The sequence below is a fragment of the Mustelus asterias genome, chromosome 4, assembly GCF_964213995.1.
Source record: "Mustelus asterias chromosome 4, sMusAst1.hap1.1, whole genome shotgun sequence".
Lineage (NCBI taxonomy): Eukaryota > Metazoa > Chordata > Chondrichthyes > Carcharhiniformes > Triakidae > Mustelus > Mustelus asterias.
In genome coordinates, this window is record NC_135804.1 from 100,775,727 (window position 1) to 100,800,546 (window position 24,820).

At 42.5% G+C, this 24,820-nt stretch overlaps 1 protein-coding gene across 1 annotated transcript in view; it reads left to right on the plus strand.

The window, feature by feature from the left end:
• Nucleotides 1-24,820, plus strand: part of LOC144492887 (disks large homolog 3-like) — a 221,648-nt gene that overhangs the window by 128,975 nt on the left and 67,853 nt on the right. The window contains 1 exon segment of the mRNA XM_078211466.1: nucleotides 566-668. Coding sequence (XP_078067592.1) covers nucleotides 566-668 — 103 coding nt within the window.

The window sequence follows — 24,820 nt, forward strand, 5'->3', positions numbered from 1 at the left end:
TTAGCATGGCCAATGCACATAACCCGTACGTTTTTGGACTGTGGGAGGAAACCAGAGCACCCGGAGGAAACCCACGTAGACACGAGGAGAATGTGCAGGCTCCACACAGACAGTGACCCAAGCAGGGAATCCAACCCAGGTCCCTGGAGCTGTGAGACAGCAGAGCTAACCACTGTGCCACCATGCTGCCTGTGATCATACTGATCAATCTCTATCAATTAGTCTACAACAAAACCAGACCTGACACAAGCAAGACACCACTGGCGGAAATGCTCCGGAAACTAAAAGTCATATGTTCCTTCCAGTGATGTTACACTTAGCACATTTCATTTTCTTTCAATTACTCATGTACAGAATCCCAATTTTTTTAGGAAGATTTCTACGCATTTAATGTAGTTGTTTCTGGATAGGTTGTCAGAAAGCAAGTAGCTCAATCTAATATGTAAGCCCATGTGTCAGTCAGTAAGTACTTCACAAATGTTCTAAGTCTGCATCGTCACTAAAACCACCATCAATTGAGTGGGAACCTGATCGTGTTTTAAGTAATCATATCCCTTTGTTTCAGGTGAATGGTGTAAACCTTCGGAGTGCTACCCATGAGCAGGCAGCAGCAGCACTCAAAAGAGCCGGTCAGACTGTAACCATTGTTGCCCAGTACAGACCAGAAGGTAAGCATGTGTGGTGGCAATCAGTATTTTACTGGTGATGATTGGGCAAATCCAGCTATGACACCAGATAAAGCTCCTCTCTATTTTCCTAAGGATGTCTGACTGTTTTAATTCAATTCCTCCACCTCAGAAAGTCAGTCAACTTGCCCTACACTTGAATTTGTCCGCTTTGGTGCTTAAACAAAGCCACATACGCAATGCAATCCAGTTGCTGTACTTGATTAGAAAAATAACTTTGAGTACCATATTTAGTTAAACATGATTGCTAAAGTTCAGCCTTCAGAGGCTATTTCAATTGACATATGTTTAATCTCTGTCAGTGCAGTGCCCTCTTCAGGGTAGTCTTAATTTGCCTTTGCATCCAGGAAAGGAAATTGAAAATTGTAGCAGTCCTAACTTTGTTGAACTTTTGTGTCCTTTGCATATACATAACAACAATGACTTCACATCCAAAGCACTTACTGGGTTGAGAGTATTTTGGGATATCATGTCACGTGAGACTCATTTTTAATTACATTAAACAGTTTCTGCCTCAGGGGGGCCTCAGTGATCTATGGAAACATAAACTGCTGGAGCCATTGAGATGAGATTCAAGAGAAGGACAATTCAATCTTTGATTAAACAGGGAAAAAATAATTGTGGTGTCAAGGAGTAGGCCAGGAAGGGAGGTGGTGCTGGAGTATCAAAGTCTTTGGGGGGAAGGGTGGCGGGGGTGGCAGTCCAACTCTCAGGGAGCCTTCAGAGTGAGGTGTTCCCACCTCCTGCCTGAGATGGGGAAAAGTGTTAATGTCACTTTCCCACCCTACCCAGATGCGCGACTGCCCACCTAAAATTTAAGGCTGGGCGGGTAAAGGCCCTTAAGTGGCCATTAAGGTGAATAGGCTGGTTTCTTGTCCAAGGCCATGCCTGCTCAAATATGAAATTGGCACAGTGGTTAGCACTGCTGCTCCACAGTCCGCGGTTGGATTCCCGGCTTGCGTCATTGTCTGTTTGGAGTTTGCACGTTCTCCCTGTGTCTGCGTGGGTTTCCTCCGAGTGCTCCAGTTTCCTCCCACATTCTGAAAGACGTGCTGGTTAGGTGCATTGACCCGAACAGGCACCAGAGTGTGGCGACTAGGGGAATTTCACAGTAACTTAATTGCAGTGTTAATGTAAGCCTTACTTGTGACTAATAAATAAACTTTACTTGACTTTAAAAAATTGCATCTGGGTTTGGGCAAGCTGTTCCGTGGGAAGAATCACATTCATTCAATTTTATGCCCCAGCCCAGGTCTTGGAACTCGCTCTGGGGAGCGTAAAATTCTGCCCGTGGTGTAGGTTAGCAATGAAATTTTGATTGGGACATGTAGAGCATTCCATGTTCATTGCATTTTCATTCTGTTAGATAATGGCATGGAATCCTTAACACACAGACATGGTTTCAGTTTAACTTCTTATCTGAAGATTGTTTCTGTTTAATTAGCTTGGTATTTGATACATGCAGAAACTCATCATCATGTTTGAATGTCTTGACTAAGCTATTAAGAAAATCGCACCTGCGGAATTTGTGTCTGTTGAATAGGGTGGCGAACTAGTAAAAACTTATCAGCGGCTTCAAATAAAAACTGGCACAAGCCTCAAAAGGTGACTGGTCAAGAACAGGGTTGATTTTTCAATGATTTGAAAAGGTAGTTCAATTAACTGCTGTAACTTAAGCAATAGCTCTACATAACGGTATTTCCTTAGACATGAAAGCCTGCAATAAAAATTCAAATGTTAACACAAAATTGGTATTTACTTAGAGTTATCTGGGATATATTCCCCTAGGACATTTTTTAACTTTCCATTCAAAGTGGATCTTTCTGGTTAATCTTCGATCTTAATAACTTTGATCCTTCAGAATGGACAGATTTTTGATTTAAAAAGAAAGGAATGTGACATTTCAATTTCTAACAGGTCAACCAGACTATTGCTTCCACAAAACTAACATCAAAGCTCATTTTCCCACACATGCAAACCACACCACCTCAATTCACAAAAGAGTTCTCCCTCTCTGGACCCAATTCACAGAGATCCTGTATCACATCCAGCTGCCCACCTTTTCATAGAGACATGCACTCCTTTGTCAATCCTCCTTGTGCAGTTTTCCCTCTTCCTTTTTAATTCAAGTCATTGATTTAGTCCTATAATTGTCATTTGAAGCTGTCACTCTTTTTCCATCCCTCTCAGTTATTGTGAGTGCTTTTCTCCCTTGCTTCCCTCAAGTTAATGCTACTTCCAGTGCCTCAGTGCAAAATACCATTCCTGGCTTCCAATCTTTTCCTTCCATCTTTCCTTCTCTATTCCAACCTTGCTTCTACCTAAGTACTTCTACCTAAATGCGCATAATATCCTTCCACCGAGGTGCACCCAACTTTGTCCAAATCCAGCAAGATTGCACATATGTTGTCAGAGTCAAGGTTTAGGAACTTCTCAAATGCCGAGAGTAACAGTACTAAACTGTGTAATTTACTTATACAAGCACTAGTAAGCCTTTACTCTGTCCAGCTAGGGCTTTAAATTTACAGATTATGTAAAGCAAGTGGGAGGGTCTTAGCTCACAATGACAGATCTATCTTTGTAGTTTCTGTTAATGAGCTAATCTCACCGATAAACCATCAACCCTGGAGTACTGTAGATCTGTCTGGTTCAGGCACTGACTGAATTTGCCATCTTAAGTTGAATTAATTCTGAACTTCCATCAACAGGTTTATCATTTTGAGGTATTTTGACCCCAAAAGGGATCAAAGAACATGATCATAGGAATCTAGGAGCAGAAGTAGGCCATTTGGCCTATCGCATCTATCCCACCATTTAATTAGATCATGACTGATCATCTACCTCAACAACACTTTCCTGTATTATCCCCATATCCCTTAATATCTTTAGTATCCAGAAATCTATTGATTTCTGTCTTGAACATGCTCAATGATTGAACTTCCACAGCCCTCTGGGGTAGAGAGTTCCAAAGGTCTGCCCTCATGTCTTAATTGGCCAGTACTTTAATTTGAGACTATGTCCCCTGGTTCTTGATTCACCGTAAGAAGTTTAACAACACCAGGTTAAAGTCCAACAGGTTTATTTGGTAGCAAAAGCCACACCAAATAAACTACCAAATAAACTTATTTGCTACCAAATAAACCTGTTGGACTTTAACCTGGTGTTGTTAAACTTCTTACTGTGTTTACCCCAGTCCAACGCCGGCATCTCCACATCTTGATTCACCAGCCAGAGGAAACATCTTATCTACATTTACCCTGTCATGCCCTGTAAGAATTTTGTAAGTTTCAGTGAGATCACCTCTCATTCTTTGAAACTTGAGAGAATACAGGTCTTATATTCTCAATCTCTGCTCATAAAAAAATCCTGTCATCCCAGGGATTAATCTGCTGAATCTCTGTTGAACTCTCTCTATGGCAAATAAATCCTTATTTAAATAAGGAGACCAAAAATTACTTCAGCTGTGCTCTCACCAAGACTATACAAGTAACTCACCATCTTGCCCACATTTCTGTCCTTGGCCTGCTGTACTGTTCCAGTGAAGCCCAACACAAACTGGAGGAACAACACCTCATCTTCTCCTTAGGCCTTCTGGACTTAAAATGGAGTTTAACAACTGTAGACCGTGAACTCTCTCTGTCATTTTGATTTTTTTTTCCTGAGCCTCCCCCATAGAATTATCTGTAACTTGTTTTGCTTTCACGGAGTGCTGACCCTTGTTCTGCTATTAACACGTAGGGTGTGATCTTAGTGGCCGTTCATGCCACGCTCCTGCTGCAGTGAGATCAGAGAATTTAGTGCCCAGTCAAATCTTCATTCACTGCAGTGGGGTGGGAAAATCTCGCAGGCATGAAAGGCCGTATCATTCTGGCTATCACCTTTAAGCCATTATTAGCACATTCCTTAGTCTTTAACATGACCATTAACACTCCCTTTGCCTTTGGTTCATCTTTGTCAATTTCTCCTGAGCTCCCACTTATCCCTGACCTCTTCTGCTCCACCATCTCCACCCCTACCCCCACCCCACCTTTCTAAATCAATCACATTTTACCCTACTTTGTCACAGAAGAGGAGTTATGTGGGCTCGACACGTTAACTTTGTTTCTCTTTCCACAGATGCTGTCAGACCTACTGAGTCTTTCCAGCATTTCCTGTTTCTGTGTTATCAGCAAATTTGGAAATATCACATTTGATCTATATATGCAAATCATTTATAGAGTCATGGAGGTTTACAGCATGGAAACAGGCCCTTTGGCCCAACTTGTCCATGCCGCCCTTATTTTTTTTTTAAAAACCCCTAAGCTAATCCCAATTGCCCCCATTTGGCCCATATCCCTCTATACCCATCGTACCCATGTAACTATCTAAATGCTTTTTAAAAGATAAAATTGTACCCGCCTCTACTACTACCTCTGGCAGCTTGTTCCAGACACTCACCACCCTCTGTGTGAAATAATTGCCCTTCTGGACACTTTTGTATCTCTCCCCTCTCACCTTAAACCTATGCCCTCTAGTTTTAGACTCCCCTACCTTTGGGAAAAGATATTGACTATCTACCTTGTCTATGCCCCTCATTATTTTATAGACCTCTATAAGGTCACCCCTCAGCTTCCTACGCTCCAGAGAAAAAAGTCCCAGTCTATTCAGCCTCTCCTTATAACTCAATCCATCAAGCCCCAGTAGCATCCTAGTAAATCTTTTCTGCACTCTTTCTAGTTTAATAATATCCTTTCTATATAATAGGGTGACCAGAATTGCATACAGTATTCCAAGTGTGGCCTTACCAAGGTCTTGTACAACTTCAACAAGACATCCCAACTCCTGTATTCAATGTTCTGACCGATGAAACCAAGCATGCCGAATGCCTTCTTCACCACTCTGTCCACCTGTGACTCCACTTTCAAGGAGCTATGAACATGTACCCCTAGATCTCTTTGTTCTGTAACTCTCCCCAACGCCCTACCATTAACTGAGTAAGTCCTGCCCTGGTTCAATCTACCAAAATGCATTACCTCGCATTTGTCTAAATTAAACTCCATCTGCCATTCATCAGCCCATTGGCCCAATTGATCAAGATCCCGCTGCAATGGAGATAACCTTCCTCACTGTCCACCATGCCACCAATCTTGGTGTCATCTGCAAACTTTCTAACCATGCCCCCTATATTCTCATCCAAATTTATATAGATTATGAACAGCTGTGGCATCAGCACTGATCCTTCCAGTACCCCACTAGTAACAGCCTGCCATCCTGAGAAGATCTATTTATTCCTACTCTCTGTTTTCTGTCTATTAACCAATTCTCCATCTATACCGGTATATTCCCATGTGCTGTAATATTGTTTATTAACCACCTGTGTGGGACCTTGTCAAAGGCCTTCTGAAAGCTCAAATGCACCACATCCAAAGGTTTCCCTTTGCTGCAAGTAACATCCTCAAAAACTCTCAACCGATTTATCAAACATTGGGGGGAGGGACGGGTGGGGCGATTCTCCCAAAAGTGCTGAATTGGTGAGAAAACTGTTCTAGATGATGACTGTTTTTTCAGTGAAACTTCAGACCTGAATCTCCCCACTCTGCGCACTGCAGAGGTCACAATCATGAATATCATTAAAAACCCAGGGGGAGGGGGGCCTATTCACGCTGGGGGCTGACAGCTCCAGAACTCTGTGCATGCGCAGTGGCCCCAATCTGTCAGACTCCCCATTTGCTGGCCAGTTTGATCACTAGCCAGCCCAGGACCCCCGCAGTGCTACCCCTCCAGCCCCTCACTACGGCCCGATCATGGCCCCCACAAGCATTCCCGGGCCAGCCCCGACCCCTGCCTTCGTCCCGGAGCACCCAATGTCCAGCCCGCCGCACCCAGCAGTGGCGGTCCCCCCACCCACCCCCCCCCCCTCATCCTAGCAGACCCCTCCTGCTGACTCCCCTTCCCCCCCACCGGTGGCAGACCCACCACCCCCCCGGACGGGAAGCAGACCACCCCCCCCGCGGCAGACCACACCCCCCAGCCCGCCCCAATCGCTAGCCTCCCTCCAGCCCCAACCGATCCTGTCTGCAGAGTGGCAGCGGGACCCCCCACCCCCCCCCCCCCCCCCAATCTCCCCAGGCCCCCCACAATAGGCCCTGCCCCTTGGCACTGCCCAATGCCCGCTGGGCAGTGCCAAGATGCCCCCTGGGCATGGGAACGTTGCCCCTTGGGCAGTGCCGGGGGCACAGGCTGGCACTGTCAGGGTGGCCATGCCCAGCGGGCACCATCTCCCCGCCGCCCGACCCCCTGGGGGGCCCCCCGATTGCCCCCCCCTTCACTCCAACGGGGTCTCCCACTAGTTCCCCGAACATGGGGAGCTACTCTAAACCCCGCCGAAGTGAAATATTCCTGGCGGGGTGAGCGATGCTATCGGGCCTGGCAAGTTCTATGCCGGGCCCGATAATGACATTTAAAATAGATTTAAAATACATTTTTAAAAGATTTAAATCACTTACCTCTCTTCCTGCCGGTTTCCAGCGCGGTCCTGACTGTGACTGTTCTCCAGCTCTGGCAGACGCGCATGCATTGGGAACACATGCATGAATCCCACGAAATGGCCAACACGTGCATCTCCCAACCCGACCCGCCAGAAAATTTGGGGGTCGCGATGGGAGAATCGCCCCCATGATTTCCTTTTCATAAATCCATGTTGATGGTGACCAACCATATCATTATTTTCCAAGTATCTAGTTATCACGTCCTTTTAATAGATTTTCCCTGCTACTGGTATCAAACTAACATGTTTGTGGTACTCTGTTTTCTCTCTCCCTCCCTTCTTAAATAGTAGGGTTATATTTGCATTATCATTTACATTAATCAGTTGCTGCTTGTTAATCCAACTGAAGGGTACAGGTTCAGACAGTAGGTACCAGAGGTTCCTCACCAGGTAGCACAGTGAGCAGCACAGCTGACCAAAAACTCATTGTGAACAGTGACTATGCTCCAAAAAAATGAATACCAATCAGTTATGTAGCTTCAACAGCAGTTACTTGCCTCCCAACAATTCAATCACATTAGGCAACAAGAGCTGCAATAGAGCACTGACAACTAATGTGCCTCTCCTGGTATCTGGCAGATGCAGTATACTGGAGGGCAACTTTATTATTTATATGGCCCGGCATTTGCATTTATCATTACATCTTTTGTTGTCCTGAGAAATGGAGGAAAATGGCATTCAGAGTTACCTATGTGGAATGGAGTCGAACGTAGACGAGATTTGGTCGCAATGGGCGGGATTTTCATTTCCCTGAAAAAAATTACTGACATCTTTCACCGATCACCAGATTAATTGAATTCAGTTTGAATTTTGAATGTGTTATGTCAGCCCAATATTTTAACCATTACATTACCATGATTTTTGAACCCACAGCCCTCTGACTTAGAGGCTAGATTTCTACCAACTAAATTCAACTTGACAAATGCATTCACAAATATCTGCTCTGGTTTGTGACTCTGGTAAAATTTTAAGCCATTTCTTTTCAAGCTGTTTTACAGTTTTGCTAGAAATACACCAGAAGAACTTTTCACAAATGAGCTTCCAATGTTGTTAAACATAACAACAAAAGCCATTCGTTCATAGGCTTATTACAATATAATTTCCAAGCATTCTCTATGATCAAGGATAATCCTTTTATGAAAACTGTTAAATTGATACCTTACTTTTTAAAACTTCTGCTCATTGCAAATAAATCAAACTTTAGTAAATCTGTAGAGATAAAGAATATATATAGTGTGATACTTCTTACAGTGACAGGATGGCAGAGGTAACTATTGATCTGCCGGAAGGAAGGTGGGTTAGGATATAATCATTGGGGCCAACATTAACAGGGGAGACTGGAGGAAGAGAAGAGCTGAAGCACCTGGTGGGAAAAGCATTAAGCTGAATTAATACTGAATGCTGGGCAATGGAATGGAAGTTAACAGTCTACCGTGTGTTTGAGGGAAGAAGGCAGTGTGAGTTGGAATGTAGAGTGGGAATAAAATATTACAGGACTACAGCGGAGGAAGTATGGAGTTTTTGGTTAGCCTAAATGCAAAGGATAGTTTTGTGAGCAATGACAGACTATGGAGAATATGTTACTGGGAAGCAGATGACTAATCTGTTGCTGTCTAATAATATATACATAATTGCTACGTGCACTTTAAATGCTGATTATTCAGTGGGTCACTATGCAACTTAAATAAAGGCCTCATAACTTAATGTATAATCAATGTAGAATGCTAAAGTTTTTCTTTTGATTTTTCTCAAACTAAATTCTGTCACAAAGCAAAATGTTTTCACTTATTCAGTGGCAAAGTTCAGAATTATTTGAAGATGTAATCATTCATTCTTTCAGCTCCACCCCTGTGGGAAGGAGTTTTAAAAACAGCCAAACAGCTGTGTGGCAGGCAGGGGTGGAGATAAAGGTTATTTCCACATGTGGTTTTATGGCGCGGATTTAATTTTGTAATCAAGACATTGCAAGCTACTTATTCACCATCTGATTGATGGAAGATTAACCTTAAGGTCATTGTATTAATTAAAAATGACTTTTGGTTTGGAATTGCATCATATTCCAGTCAACATTTATATAATTCCTTTTAATTACTTTATTTTCGGGACTGAAATTATCTTCTCTCATAGTTTATGTCAAACTCACTGGCTTGGAATTTAATTATTCATTGATGCCAGAATTACTGGACCTCAGAACCAGAAACATCTTCCAAAATGTTAGATACAAGGTCAAACCCTATCTGTGGAAATAATGTAAGGAGAAGGAGAAGGTTCAATGCAATGAGTTGTACTGTCTCAGAGCAAATGGTTGGTCCCAGTCTTTTTGCATTAGTCTGGGAGAGCCAACAATCCCACTCTCTTTGGGCCAATCCACACATCCAATTTCTTTTGTAGCCCAATTTCTCATCTCTCTTGACAGATTCAAAAATCTTAATCTCTGTGCGTAGTTTTCAGTCACAGTGTTGGTTTTCACTTTTTCAGTCCCAGTCTCTTTAGTTAGATTCCACATCCCAGGCATATTTAGATGATTGCATTTTTAGACGGAACCCACAGATTCATTTTCCTGGGATGTTTTGCACTGTTCCAGTGTCTCTGAATGTAGCCCACTGTCCTAGTCTCTTAGAAGTGATCTCCACAATCACTGTCTTTTCAGATGGATCCAGCAATCCTAATATCATTGGACAGTTTGTTCGGCCTTGGTCTTTTTGGATAAATCCCATGATTCCAAACTTGTGGATGGATCTGAAAGTCCAAATGTATTTATTTACAGTTTCTATAGTTTATTCATCAGGATGAGAAGAAGTGTACTTTGTCGTGTCTACAGATATGATGTATTTGTTAAATACATAGGGCGGCACGGTGGCACAGTGGTTACCACAGCTGCCTCACAGTGCCAGAGACCCAGGTTCGATTCCTGGCTTGGGTCACTGTGCGGAGTTTGCATGTTCTCCCCGTGTCAGCGTGGGTGTCCTCCGGGTGCTCCAGTTTTCTCCCACAGTCCAAAAGACGTGCTGGTTAGGTGAATTGGCCATACTAAGTGTACTCGAACAGGCGCTGGAGTGTGGCGACTAGGAGATTTTCACAGTAACTTCATTGCAGCATTAATGGAAGCCTACTTGTGACTAATAAATAAACTTTTAACTTTACATAGAGTAATTATGTGGAAGAAGGTTATAGTGTGGTCGGTAGCCTTCATTCCTTTCCTAATTCTCTCTATCTTCCTCTCCTCCTTAAAATCCATTTCTGACTAAGCTTTCGCTAACTCTCCTAACATTGCCTCCTTTGGTATGGTATCCATTATTTTTGATTGGGCCTCTATGAAGTAGATACTGAGAGGCTGTTTCCTCTGACTGGGGAATCTAGAATCTGGGTAAGGGACCATAATTTAGGACTGAAACAAAGAGAAATTTCTTCACTCAAAGAGTTGTGAATCTCTGGAAGTTGTCTACTCCAGAGGATTGTGGATACCCCATTGTTGAACATACTTAGGACTGAGATTGACACATCTTTGGTATTTCGGAGCATGAAAAGATCTGGCGGAAGAAGGCAAAAAGTGGAGTTGATGTCAAAGATCAATTGTGATGGTATTGAATGGCTTGACAAATCTGCTCCTACTTCTATTTCTTACGTTCTTATATGATTCCGCTTTCCTATCCTTATGGGGTCATTGAACCTCTCAGCGCACTGTATCTAGGTTTGAGGGACCATGGTCCTGCTCACTTCCCTAGCCATACCTGCTTGAGAGGTTAGGCTTTTCTTTTCTGTCTGGAGGTAACAGTTCCTCAGATCCTCTGGCAGGGCTTCCAGAAAAGACTCAAAGACCTGGTAAAGTCTACTGACAAAACATATAGGGTTCTGACCTCTTACTACCGGCCCCACCCTCTGTATAGATCTATTTTGGTAAAGTTCCACCTATTTTGTTTGGCCAAACAACATGAACACCCAAAACTGCTGTGTTAGTGGGGCCTGTTACCTCCGGATGAGTATTTGTAGCTTGTGCAATGTTCCTTCCAGTCACTGTTGCTGGAGGGACTGATGAGCTGCCGGCCAATCTGCTTGGCCAGTAGCTATCCAAGGCGAGACTTCCTCCTAAATGAGGGGCAGAAGTTCTACTTTATACCAATCAACACTTGTTGGAGCTTAAAGTGGCAGCAGGTTTCTCGGAATCGGTGGGGATGTGGGTTCCCAGCTGACTCTCCAGATGGCGAAGGCCTAGCCCCCGCCATCCTAATGATTCAGGCCACGGTGAGTGGCAGTCATTCTCTTGATTATCTCAGAAGTGTTGCATTTTCTAACTGACAGTGGCACAATTTGGTGTTTGTAATCTGTAAGAAGTATTTTGAATAATAGAATGGGAAAAGATGCCTAGAAATGCTCCATGGTGTTTAGATACTTCAAGTTATCTAAATCTATTTTCAAATACAGTTTTGCATGTGTTTAGTACACCTCAGGCACCACAATCTTGTATCACACCTAAATGTGTAAAGCATGTGTCAGATTTACAGTTGATTGGCCAGTACGTCACATTTACAAAATAGCATATCTGGAACATAATGACGGTGCAGTAGCAAACAGGAATGAAAAATACCAATTAAGAACAGACAGTCAATAATTAACCACTACTAATTTACCTAGCAAGCAGCCAAAGGTGAACCAATAGAATTATTCAAAATACTTCCTATGAATTAGGATTCCCAGATTGTTCCACTGACAATTAGAAATCATCATCCTTCTCAGTTAATCAAACACTAGCACATTTTGAAGTTGGGAGCATACAAAACAGGAAGACTTTTCAGATTCACAGCAAGGTGACAGTTCAGTGTGTTTCAGGACCAGTTGTTTATAAGTCCGATTGGATCATATAGGGCGATGGAAAAGGTTTGAGATCTGACCGTTCAAAATGCCAAGAAGCCATTATTCGGTCTAAGGTAATTGTGATCTTTTACTTTTGAACTAAAATGTCAAATTGTGCAGCATTAATCAAACTTTATCTGAAGTAATCTTGATTGAAAAACAATGTAATTAACTATATTCAAGAGTTAATTATTCAGTGCGGAATGCAAATATGCAGTTTTATTTTCACTGTGGTATGTGAGGGGAACTTGCACACTTTGGGGTTGAATTTCCATGAGGGTTCTACAAATCAACTGCTGTACATTTAGTTATGATGTGGAGATGCCGGCGTTGGACTGGGGTAAACACAGTAAGAAGTTTAACAACACCAGGTTAAAGTCCAACAGGTTTATTTGGTAGCAAAAGCCACACAAGCTTTCGAGGCTCTAAGCCCCTTCTTCAGGTAGAGCCTCGAAAGCTTGTGTGGCTTTTGCTACCAAATAAACCTGTTGGACTTTAACCTGGTGTTGTTAAACTTCTTACTGTACATTTAGTTGGCAGTTCCCCGGATACCTCAGAGAAACACAGTTTATATGAAGTTGCAACGGACAGTTGGAAAATATCCTGGAGAGATTCAATCTCACTGTATTTTTATTTTATCTATAAACTAAGTATTGGGGGCTCCATGAATACCTACTCCTGTTAATTAAAATATATTTCAGCTCAAAAAATTAATTTTAATATAATTTGAATTAAGCAACTAAGAAACAATTAAGGAATAAGAACAGTCTGAGATATGTGTGCTCACATGTAAAATTTTGCATTAGCACATGTTTATCATGCATGTAGGATATTCATCACAGAAAAATCCAGATTGCCTCAAATTTCTCAGGATCAAATCAAAAATGATTGCTTCACTGTTTCTGAATACACATCAGAACCGCTGCCCAATTCTTCTTACCTTCCTGGTGTGTAGCAGATCTCTTATATCCTTATTCATGGCAAATCAAATAAAATATTGTTTTATAATGAAGTTAATATTGTAACATTTAATGCTCAATTTATACAAATTTCTCTTGATACACAATAAATCAAGGATATGTAAGATGTTTTATCAAATAAGGCATGAACTTTATAACAGGTTAAATAAGATTTAGGCATGCTCCATTATTGAAGTAATAGGTAAAACAACTTGAAGATCAAGTTGCAGATAAGATCCTATTCCTTCTATCTTACTTCCTTGTTTCTCTTACCTAGTCATATTACCTTCCAATTCTTGGGTACTTTCCCCACATCCCACAAGAGCAACCCCTAATCCATCACTACTACTCTCTATTCCAACTTTCCCACTGTTCCAGGTTTAAACTGCCCTCCTTGAATAATTCACCTATGTCCCTCTCCAAAGAACTTGTTGGGGGACAACCATCTTAGCTTTCTTTACAACCCATTTTATCTCCTTAGATATTGCCCAGTAAATTAATCACAGCCCCTTTCCATATTTTTCTGCAGAATGGTTATGCAAAGCCCTTCCCATCCTTGACCTTATTATGTATCATTTCTTTGAATTGCTGCTTTTGACTGATAATATAGTTTACAGGTGATAACTTTTATCCCTCACCAAAGCTCTTCATCCTGGCTATACGCTGGTTTAGTTCAGTTGGCTGAGTGATACAGAGCGATGCCAAAAGCGTGCGTTCAATTCCCAAACCAGCTGAGGTTACTCATGAAGATTCACCTTCTCAACCTTGCCCCTCACCTGAGTTGCTGCCAATGGTCATCTGGGAATATGGCAACTTTATATCAACTGCACATCCAAAATATGTTACTTTATTATACAGTCTCAAATTGTTTTCTCTCCCTACTTTTCTGTAACCTTTCACTGCTTCAACACCTTACCTTGTCCTACCGTTCTCACTTCTCCTTCAAAAATCTGTACTTTTTAAATGTTCTCCAACCCCATCAAAAATCTTTATTCTTACCATTCTCTCTCTTTTCCCTTCAGCCTCAGCAGCAATTAACTCCCCATTCTTAGTGATTACACATCATATCAACAAATTATCTCGCCAAGCTGTCTCCTTTGAATTCACTTCACTCTTGCCCTTTCTAAATTGTTCTTTCCATATACATTTTTCTACTCAAATTTATGGCTACTCCATCAACCTCATAATCCCCTGTTGCCTCTTTGCTCCCATGATATAGGCCAGTGATAAGATCTCTTCCTTGTACCCCATACCAAATGTATGCTTCTACTCCCTCCCAACCCTATTCTTCTCTGTCCATCTCTGAGAGAGAAACTCTTCTTCAAATCACCTACAAATGTAATTTCAAACTTCCAATTCTTTAGCCTTTGGCCTTTCCATTTTGATACTTATGCAGTTATTCATCTGCTGAACCATTCTGTCACCTTAACCTTTGATACCCATATTATCTATAATCCCCTTAGTCTCTCCCATCCTAGTCATTGCCTCTGATATGGCACCAAAGCCCAAACAGTGCAGACTTCAACACCTGTACTGGTTTAGTAATCCATTCCCAGATGTAGCTGGACCACACTGAGTAGTATACTATTCTAGGATCATCCTGGAAGCAAAAGGAACACACAACTTCTTTTCCCCAATACAGCATACTCCTTGACCTCCTTTCCTGTCCCTTTTCCACTCTTCTCCAATAACAAGTGCAAGCAGCTCATGGATTTTTCCATCACCACGATTGAGATTATTCATTGAATTGCCTCTGCAGTTACACTTTCTCTGTCCCTCATTTTTTATAATTTCTCATCCATCATTTTGTGTGTCCTCTCTGAGCTCATATCAACCAAGTGGCCCACTTCCTCTTGACCCCATTGACACTGAACAGCTGTCCATCCAAATTCCCTCATAGCCTCCATGCTTCTCACTAAAAATAGTTACTTCCTCAGATGTGGGCACCTTTTATCAAAATCATCTTCATTACGACCATCTCAAAAAAACCTATTCATAACCTCTCTACCTGGTAAACAATCACACCACCTTCAATCTCCCTTTCCTTTTCAAAGTCCTTAAACATGTTGCTGCCCATCTTTCCCTCAGATTTCTAAAATACCAATCAAAGTCAAAAAATGAAATTTTCTGTGACCATGGTGCAGAATGTACAAAATTCATTAATTTCATTTTGTAAGCAATATGACATGGTTTAATTTATAAATTGGATTTGGAATATATGTTTTGTGTTGGCTTTTAATTTTGTATTGGAGCCAAGAGGACAGTGTCAGTGACAGAGGAACAGAAGGAATATTGGATTGTTAGCAAATAGGGACTTGGAGTTGCAGTTACTGGTACTGCGTTTGAATTAATTCTTCACGTACAACCCAACCAGAAAGGGGATGTCTTGGTTGTAGCTTCTTTCCTGCTTCTCCCTCTTCTCAGCTTTTCATCCGATAGGGATGGCACAGACTACTTCTGCAGACTGGTGTTTGTGCAACATGCAGCACACCACCACAAATCTTAAGACCAGTTCAGCCAAGTTTTGCAAGACTCATCCAGAGTGGTCCAGGCAGTGGAAATGTTTTTACAGCATGCATATTTCTTGTGACAGCATGGCTTTCATTGTATGTTTGCTGTGCTTGTGCGTAAGGATTGCAAACCAGAGTGATGAACCATGTGGTAAATGAATAGCCCCTGTCATCCAGTAGCCATCCTTTGATTTGCTGTGGTGGCCAAAATGCAGCTCATACAGTGACTGTCTTAAAATGTATCCACCATGATTTGGGGTGGCACGGTGGCACAGTGGTTAGCACTGCTGCCTCACAGTGCCAGGAACCCAGGTTCAATTCCGGCCTCGGGTCACTGTCTGTGTGGAGTTTGCACATTCTATCCGTGTCTGCATGGATTTCCTCCGCTGCTCCAGTTTCCTCCCACAATCCAAAGATGTGCGGGTTAAGTTGATAGGCCATACTAAATTGACCCTAGTGTCAGGAGGTTAGCAAAGTAAATATGTGGGGTTATGGGAATAGGGCCTGGGTGGGATTGTGGTTGGTGCAGACTTGATGGACCGAGTTGCCTCTTTCTGCACTGTAGGGATTCTATGATGACGACTTCATTGTCTGTGGTTAAACAAAAGCTGTATGTTGAAGGAGTGGAATCCTTTTTGGATCTGTTGAAGAGCAGGTTGGTATACAGTGCTGCTCACAAAGCAATGTGTGTGCCATCATCCTGCACCATGGGGAAGTTGGCCAACCTTGCAAACTCCTGTGCTCAGCTCCACCTGCTTATCTCTGGCAAGAAGAAATTAAGTGATTCCTCTTTGAATAGAGAGCCTCAGTGACATTTCTTTTGCAATTCTGGACTGCAAGCTGCAAGATGTTACCAATATTTCCAGCAGCATCCTCGGAGGGAACTGGGTGCATAAAAGTGCATACTCGTGGTCACTGTCTGTTCATTCTCCCAGTTATACTCAATTCCCAAAGAATGGCCTTCTGGTGCACCCATGTCTGTGAGCAACTGGTTTGACCAGAAGCTTTGAGGGTCAACAAGAAATCCTTATGATCCTGCCACACCATTCCCAGTAGACTTGTACAACCCAAACAACCATGGACAAGATCAAGGACATCTAGACCTGGATTTTCTTCTTAGTGCTGAAACTCAGCCATTCACCCTGAACTGCCCCAAAAAGTCCATCCTTAACTTGTTCCTACCTGCAACTAAAACATCCTCTTTCTCTTGGAGCAGAGCCTAGCATTGAGACAAGCAGGGATGGCTTCCAACATAGCATACTGTCAGTGAATCATTTCTCATCATGAACGGAAGCCCTTTAGGTTAATCTTCAGGTCAAAGGATTTAAAAAAATGATTTTTTAGTATTTTCAAACAGTTATGACACGATTCAAAACTGTTATAATTTTTAGGAGCATTTAAATGTTTATAACAGTTTTTAAAAGCATGCCAAGGTCTGTCCCTTTGAGATTAATACCATCAGGCTCACCTTGTGCTGAGGCACCCGCCACTCCTCTCCCCCCCCAACTCCTCTTCCCTACCTTATTCTACTCCAACTTAACTCCCCTTGCTCCTCAGTCTCGCCGATGTGTGAAGTAGCACTTGATGGAGGGGAGAAAGGTTTCATCAGCCCTAATATTTTGCATGGATAATGGCTATCCTGATCAGATCATTGTTTGCTGTCTGTTGCGCAAACTTGCAAATTGGCCAAAGGCCACCAGTTTCGGTCTGAATAGTGCCCAGTCTACCTCAAGTTATTCTGGCCAAATAAAATATCTCAAAAATTTGAGTAACAGGTTAATCAAGCGATTTCACACTACTACTATGCAGTGGCCACATTTTCCACTAACAGGATTCTGCTATGAGTCCATAAAGATGTTCTACCCACCACACAATTGAGTAATTGGCCAGCAAGATTTTCAAATTAATGGTCCCTGCTGCTTTAAGAATAGAAACTATGAGACCACCAGCCTGAGCTCCTCCAGAGCGTATTGAGGAGTATGGCAACTTCTGGATTTCAGCAGAAGTGAGCCTGCCAGAAGTTGTGATCGTGTTTCCCTGTTCATTAGCTGTGAACTTCTCAGTATTTGCTACTATTATAAAAGAAAAATGTGGGCTGGAGATAGAATTGTGGAAACAGCCAGGAGAAATTATTCAGTGACCAACCTGTGGCTTGTTACTGATTCTTTTAAATACCTTTTGTATGTGTGGAAGGCTGTGGGGTGGGGGAGGAGGGGTTCCGTTACTTAGTGGATGTTCAGCTGTGCATGTCGAGAATGCAGCTGGAGCTGTGAGCTCTAAAGTGATAACATAAGGCCTTTATTAAGATTGCATCTCGTGTGTTTCAAGTTAGAACTGTGAATTTATGTTATGGGCTCCATTTTAGATCCTGAATGCCATTCATAGCACCAAAACATATGGATGCTATTGAGCCCAATTCTCACCCAAAGTTATGCATTTAAGTTATGAACATATGAAGAAAAGTAAATATTATAAGGATATATAAATATTTACCCCATGTACTAGCTAATGCAACCTTGTACACTATTCTATCAAATTAGGAGTAGTACTAACTCTTAGATAGGAGTAGTACTAACTCAAAGAAAAAGCCTGTGCCAATTTCAGAGGGGAAAACTGCAGAAAATTCATCCACATTCCATAATGTAAGTAAAAGCTTCAGGGTACTACATCGCATGACACAGCATTGAACAAACATTTTGAACCCTCATATCTCTCTTATGTCACCATTACTCTTTGAAAAGGAACACCGCTCGGTATCTGATTTCCTTTATTTTTCTCCTCAATCCGCCTGCTGTTCCTAAGCCATATAGTATCTGAGGAGATTGGGTTTGTACTCGTTGGAGTTTAGAAGGATGAGGGGGGATCTTATGGAGACTTATAAGATAATGCGGGGGCTGGATAGGGTGGAGGCGGAGAGATTCTTTCCACTTAGTAAGGAAGTTAAAACTAGAGGACACAGCCTCAAAATAAAGGGGGGTCGGTTTAAGACAGAGTTGAGGAGGAACTTCTTCTCCCAGAGGGTGGTGAATCTCTGGAATTCTCTGCCCACTGAGGTGGTGGAGGCTACCTCGCTGAATATGTTTAAAGCGCGGATGGATGGATTCCTGATCGGTAAGGGAATTAAGGGTTATGGGGATCAGGCGGGTAAGTGGTACTGATCCACGTCAGATCAGCCATGATCTTATTGAATGGCGGGGCAGGCTCGAGGGGCTAGATGGCCTACTCCTGCTCCTATTTCTTATGTTCTTATGTTCTTAGTATCTACAGTGGAGAGTTGGATGCCTGTGAAGAGCTTCCAACTCTTCAGCTGATTGCTCAGAGATGCATAGGAACATAAGAAATAGGAGCAGGAGTGAGCCATTCGACCCATCAAGCCTGCTCCAGTTAAGTAGGCTAAGTCTCCCTGCAATTTTCTTCAAATCAGAAGTTCAACCTCCATTGCCATGACAACTCAATGTAATCTTAAAAGAGGATGCAGCCAGATTTTTGAGGTCCAAAATGGCAATGTTAGTGCCAAATCAGTTTTGGATGCTGATTGACATTATGATTTGCCTGCTGCAGACATTAACTGCATGAGCTCTAACACCTTTACCAAGATCGTATCACGCATATTTCATACCAGAAGTGTGCATGCATGCCACAGACGTGTATCTTGCATTTGTGTGAGAAATGTGCAGTGGTGTTATGTACTGAAAAGATTAATGCTGTTTTTTTTACTGCTGCAACATTGCTGATTGTTGTGTTGGTAAGCTGAAGACAAAAACAAGATTCTTGAAAGCCTTGTAATACTCAGTGTGTGATAAGTGGCGTGCATTCCGAATGAAAACATGTTACTGCACAGAGAGCCAAGAACAGAGAAAGGGTGACAGTTAATTAAAGAGCAGTTCTATATTACAATTTCAGGCAGATAAAGAACTCCAGCCCATCTTTCCTCAGTATTTCCCAGGTGCCTTTAATCCCTGAATCGTATTTGTTTACAAGAACTTATTTAGTTGCTTCTTGAAACCTACCAAGGTATTTTGTTCCATCACCACTGCTTGCAATCTGTTCCACACACTTACCATCCTTTTTCCCTATTTCTTTCCATTGTCCTTACTTTTGAATATGGCCTCTTGTATTCAAGTTCTGTACATAGCAGAAAAATTCACTGATCCTGTTTATTTAAATCACTCTTCATTTGAAATGTTTTTACCCTACCAGTCATCGGTCTCCTCTTTTCAAGAGAGCATTATGGACAGGGGAGGAGTGACGAATTGAAACCCTAACTCCTTTCTTTTATCTTTCATTATCAGTGTGGTTTTAGGAAAGAGAGGTGTGTGTGCATCTCTTAGACCTCTTGAGTATGTAGTCAACTTGAAGAACAGCAGCAAGCTTTTGGCAGTTCAAATAAAGAGGACTATTTATTCATGCATTCACCCTGAACGTCTAAAAGCCACATCAGTTATTCAACACACACACACACACACTCTCTCTTCAGAAAAATGCAGCTCAAAAGAACTATAGTTCAAGAGCTATATGAACACAGAATCCACAATTAAAGTGATGGCTAGGAAATGCCTTCACAGAACATAAACAAAAGACCCAGGGTGGAATTTTCCCATCCACCTGCCACAGGAATTATAGCAGGCAGGGGTGGACCATGCAAAGGTTGGTTGACCTTGGGTGGGATTTTCCGGTCTTGGGGCGAGCGCAGCCATAAAATCCCGTCCTCAGTGCAGTCAACCTTTCCTCATTGATAAGTTCCAGGATAAATCATGTAGCCCTTCTCTGTATGCTCTCCAAGAACTTAATATATAATGAAATGAGGAAACAAAAACAGAATACAGTACTCCACGTGCGGTCACATTGGGGAAAAATATAGTTTTAGAAGGATTGCTCTTTGGATTTATATGAAACAATTTTGCCATGTATCCCAACATTATGTTTGCTATTTTTAACAGCCTGAGAGCATTGTGTCAATAACATTACTGGCTTATCCACTAAAACCCCAAGGTGGCTCTCCAATGCTGATATTTTCAATTTATTCCAAATAAACCATCTCTCTACTAAATCTCATAACCTTACGTTTCCCTATACTAAGCTGCCATCTCTTTGTCTACTTATCAAGCTTGAGAAGATTTTTTGAGTTTGTGCACATTGATATTCATCATTTGCCACTGCTCCCAATTTAGTACCATCTGCAACTGTTAACAATTTTGACATGCTTCCTTCAGGGTCCTATAAAATCCCAAACCATGAGGACTAGAAATGAAATACATGTGTGAAACATGAAACAGAGGAAATATCAAACAGGATCAGGAATGTGTATGGTCATAACTTTTATAAATAGTGTGTCATACCACCTGGAAATTATATCAGCTTTGACATTGAGTTTCATGATGAAGTTCCAGTTTGCTGCTGCCTGCACTGAGGAAGTTACCAAATTTGTGAACAACTGCTTCAGTTCAATTTTCAAAGGGCAGTCCATAGAATCCTGAATGCCTTAATTTAAAGCTGACTCTTTAGTTTCACTACAGTGGTATGCTGGGTGCTGAGAGATTCCATAACCAACAGATCTGGATGTGAATTTTATCTCTTGTGTTGGGAACACCAAGTGGGGAAAATTCCCATCTCTGCAACTCCAACATCTGAAAAACTGCCCCAGATGTTCATATTTTGGTTCCAGGGAGTGAGTGTTAATGGGAGTCAGGTCTGCTGCCCTAGAAACGGTGCAAAGGAGACACATAAGCTGCTGGGTGCAGAGGCAGGTTGTGTGAAAGGCCCACCATGGTGTTCTCAGGAAAAGAATAATCATACCCCTACCCTTCCCAAACCTTTCGCCCTTACATCCTCAGTTCCAACTCTCAGTGTCCACCAGTCCTCATGGACAGCCCTCAGGACTTAATCCATTATAAAACAAACAGTACCTTCAAGTACTTAAAATCCCTTGTGTGAGAGTGTGTGTGTGCACGTGTGTTTATATGTCTGAGAGTGTGTGTGAGAGAGAGAGACAAGGCATATATGTTTGTGAGAGTGGGCATGAAGCCAATTTCGCCAACAAAACGGGGCCTGTACAATCAGGGGAGGCGAGAAACCTGGCACATTTCTCGTTTCTTCCCTCTTGCCTGACCTTACCATCTTGCCTCGCCAAGCGTCGGGTGGATGAGGTCATCAGATCCCGTCCATAGAAGATCTACCAGGTTGCAGCATTGGTGGGTTGAATGTCAACAATTTGAGATACGCAAAAGACATTGCACTGATTGTAGAGTCAGGAGAGACACTACAGGAAATTGTAAACAAACTGAAAAGAAGGAGTGTGGATTATGGTTTTAAAAATGAATGTGAAGTAGATAAAGACAGTGGTGATAAGCAGAGACCTAACCCAGAAAGTTGAAATTGAAGTAAATGGACAAGTCCTGGAAGAAGCAAAAAGATTCACAAAGCTTGTGCAATTTATCACAGATGACGGGAGCTGTGATTATGAGATCCGAAAGATCAGCTTTGTCAGAATGAAGGACCTATTGACGTCAAAGAAACTGAATTTGAATCTTAGAAAAACAATGCTGAAATGCTACATTTTGTCATCTATGTGATACGCCTCGGAGACATGGACATCAAACAAAAGAGGCTACTGAGAAGCTGACTGAAGCCAAGATGTGGACCTATAGGAGGATGTTCTGCATGTCCTACACAGGCAGACAGACTTATGAGGAAGTGCTGGAAATGGCTGAGAAAAGAGGAAATTAGTGCATAGCATCAAAGAGAAAGATAAAATATATTGGTCACATCATTGGAGCAGACAATTGTAAGGAAAGGCTGATGGAAAAAGTAGGAGAAAATGGATTATTGATAAAATTGACTTTACGCAGTTGACCTATGTGGAATGTGTAAGGACAGACAGAGATGGATATCCACAGCAATCAACCATCTGGGAAGAAGATACTGACCTGGCCAGTATCTTCTTTCTCAGAGGTGTGCTCCTCCACTGGGCCTTCATCCTCAGACACCATCGATTGGTCTTTAGTACCTGAAAACATAAAAGTAAGAGGGGGAGAATTGGGGCAGTAAAGGGGGAAAGAGGGGAAAGCTGGAGTTTCATGGGCACACTCTCTGCAGCTTGTTCTTCATTCCAGAATGTGAGATAAGGTTATTGGAATTTTGGATGGTGAGACAGGAACATACTGTCATCATGGATGTCTTGAGCAATGCCTGTTGTCACAACCACAGTGATCGCCACACCATTAATACAGTGAGGACATGCCGGTTCTTTGCAGCTGCCTCCAGTTACATGCTGCCTTTTCATGCAAAACAGAGGGAAGCGTGTCAGTGACTGTGGTGCAATAGATTTGGATGATGTGCCTGTAGGTGGAAGTATGTGGAAGATGTGAGATGTGGGTGTGAGGCTTGCAGCAGTGGAAGGTTTGTGAAGGTTCAGTGGAGTTTGTGAATGTTAGGCATGAGTCCTGGTTGCTAGAGATTGTTGATGGGTGAGTGATGGGAGGCGTGGCTCATTGAGCAGCCGGAGAGGTTATTGTAGGAGACAGCAATTTAAGACGCATTCACTGAGCTTGATCACTTGTGTGAGGCCATTGACCTTTTTTTCCCAACACTAAAACCAGGTCCTGGTGACAAAACCTCTGGCATTGCATTTGGGGGGCTGTCTGCTCTGATTTCCTTCTAATAATTGTCTGGAGGGCCTCCTGATACCTTCTGAAAAGATCAACTCTTACCTCCTTTCTACTTCCTGTACCAAGGTCTCCCAAGTTGTATCTGAAAACCTGTGAGCCCTGATTTTGACCTGAGAACGGCACGGTGGCACAGAGGTTAGCACTGCTGCCTCATAGAGCCAGAGACCCGGGTTCAGTTCCTGGCTTGGGTCACTGTCTGTGTGGAGTTTGCACATTCTCCCTGTGTCTGCGTAGGTTTCCTCCAGGTGCTCCGGTTTGCTCCCACAGTCTGAAAGACATGCTGGTTAGGTGCATTGACCCGAACAGGTGCCGGAGTGTGGCGACTAGGGGAATTTCACAGTAACTTCATTGCAGTGTTAATGTAAGCCTTACTTGTGACTAATAAATAAACTTTACTTTAACTCTGATCTGCTTCTCCATCGCACTGGTGTCCAATGCAGAGACTTCTCTTCCATTGGCTTCCAGCACCTGCAGACAGAATAAACTTCCTCCCTTTTAAGAGATACAGAATAGCTTTAAGTAGTGCTAGCCTTGCACAAATACGGGCCACCTGCTGAGCATGCAGCCACTCAGCAGCATGTTTAGCACTGGGATGCATACCACAATCATGGAAAAGAAGCATGAAGTTTGCATGCTGCCTGCATCATTTCCACTTGAGAGAATCAAACCTCATGATCCCCATATCTGTTAACAGGCAGATTTAACCCATTGTTCATTGACAATCAACTTGTTTAATTAATCAAAGTCACATTATTTTGGAAGTAGAGATTCAGTTAAATAGAAACATAGAAAAACTACAGCACATTACAGGCCCTTCAGCCCACACCCTACCTTAGCGATTACTAGGCTTACCGATAACCCTCTATCTTACTAAGTTCCATGTACTTATCTAAAAGTCTCTTAAAAGACCCTATCGAATCCGCCTCCACCACCGTTGCTGGCAGCCCATTCCACGCACCCACCACCCTCTGAGTGAAAAACTTACCCCTGACATCCCCTTTGTACCTACTCCTGTAGTCTGTCTTTGAAACAATTTCTGAGGCACAATGATTTTCATACTGAAGTTAACACAGGAATGGTGACACATGAACAGGCCATTCATTCCACCCGTATGTCAAATAAGTACAAGCAGAGACAAACATGTCTCAATAATAATGCCCCTCAGATTTGATTCCAGTATCAACACCAAAGCTAAAGTTGTTTGGACTGAGGACCCACAAACTTCGTGGGGTAGATTTTAAAGGGAGATGAATTACTCACATCCCTGTTGGAAATGTCCGAGAGCAGTGTGCCAAACAGAAATACAGCTGCCCCACAATGATAATACCCTGGTAGCTGCCTTAAATGATGCAGAGTGGAACTTCTGGCCCCATCTGGAAAGAGGTCCTACCCAAGAGAGCTGCCAAACAATCTGACCAACAGCTCTGTAGTTCCACAATCGAGTGGTGGTCACTGCTAGGACTAGAAATAATCCTCAGACAAGAAGTGTCTCGAATGCTGGACTGCAATTAAGTCTGGAGATTTTGGGTGAGCCTACCTGGCCTGGAGAGGGGTGAGGGGAGACTTGGAGGAACGGTTAAATGAGGGTATGATCTTTATGGAGGAGTGGTGCCTCTGATGG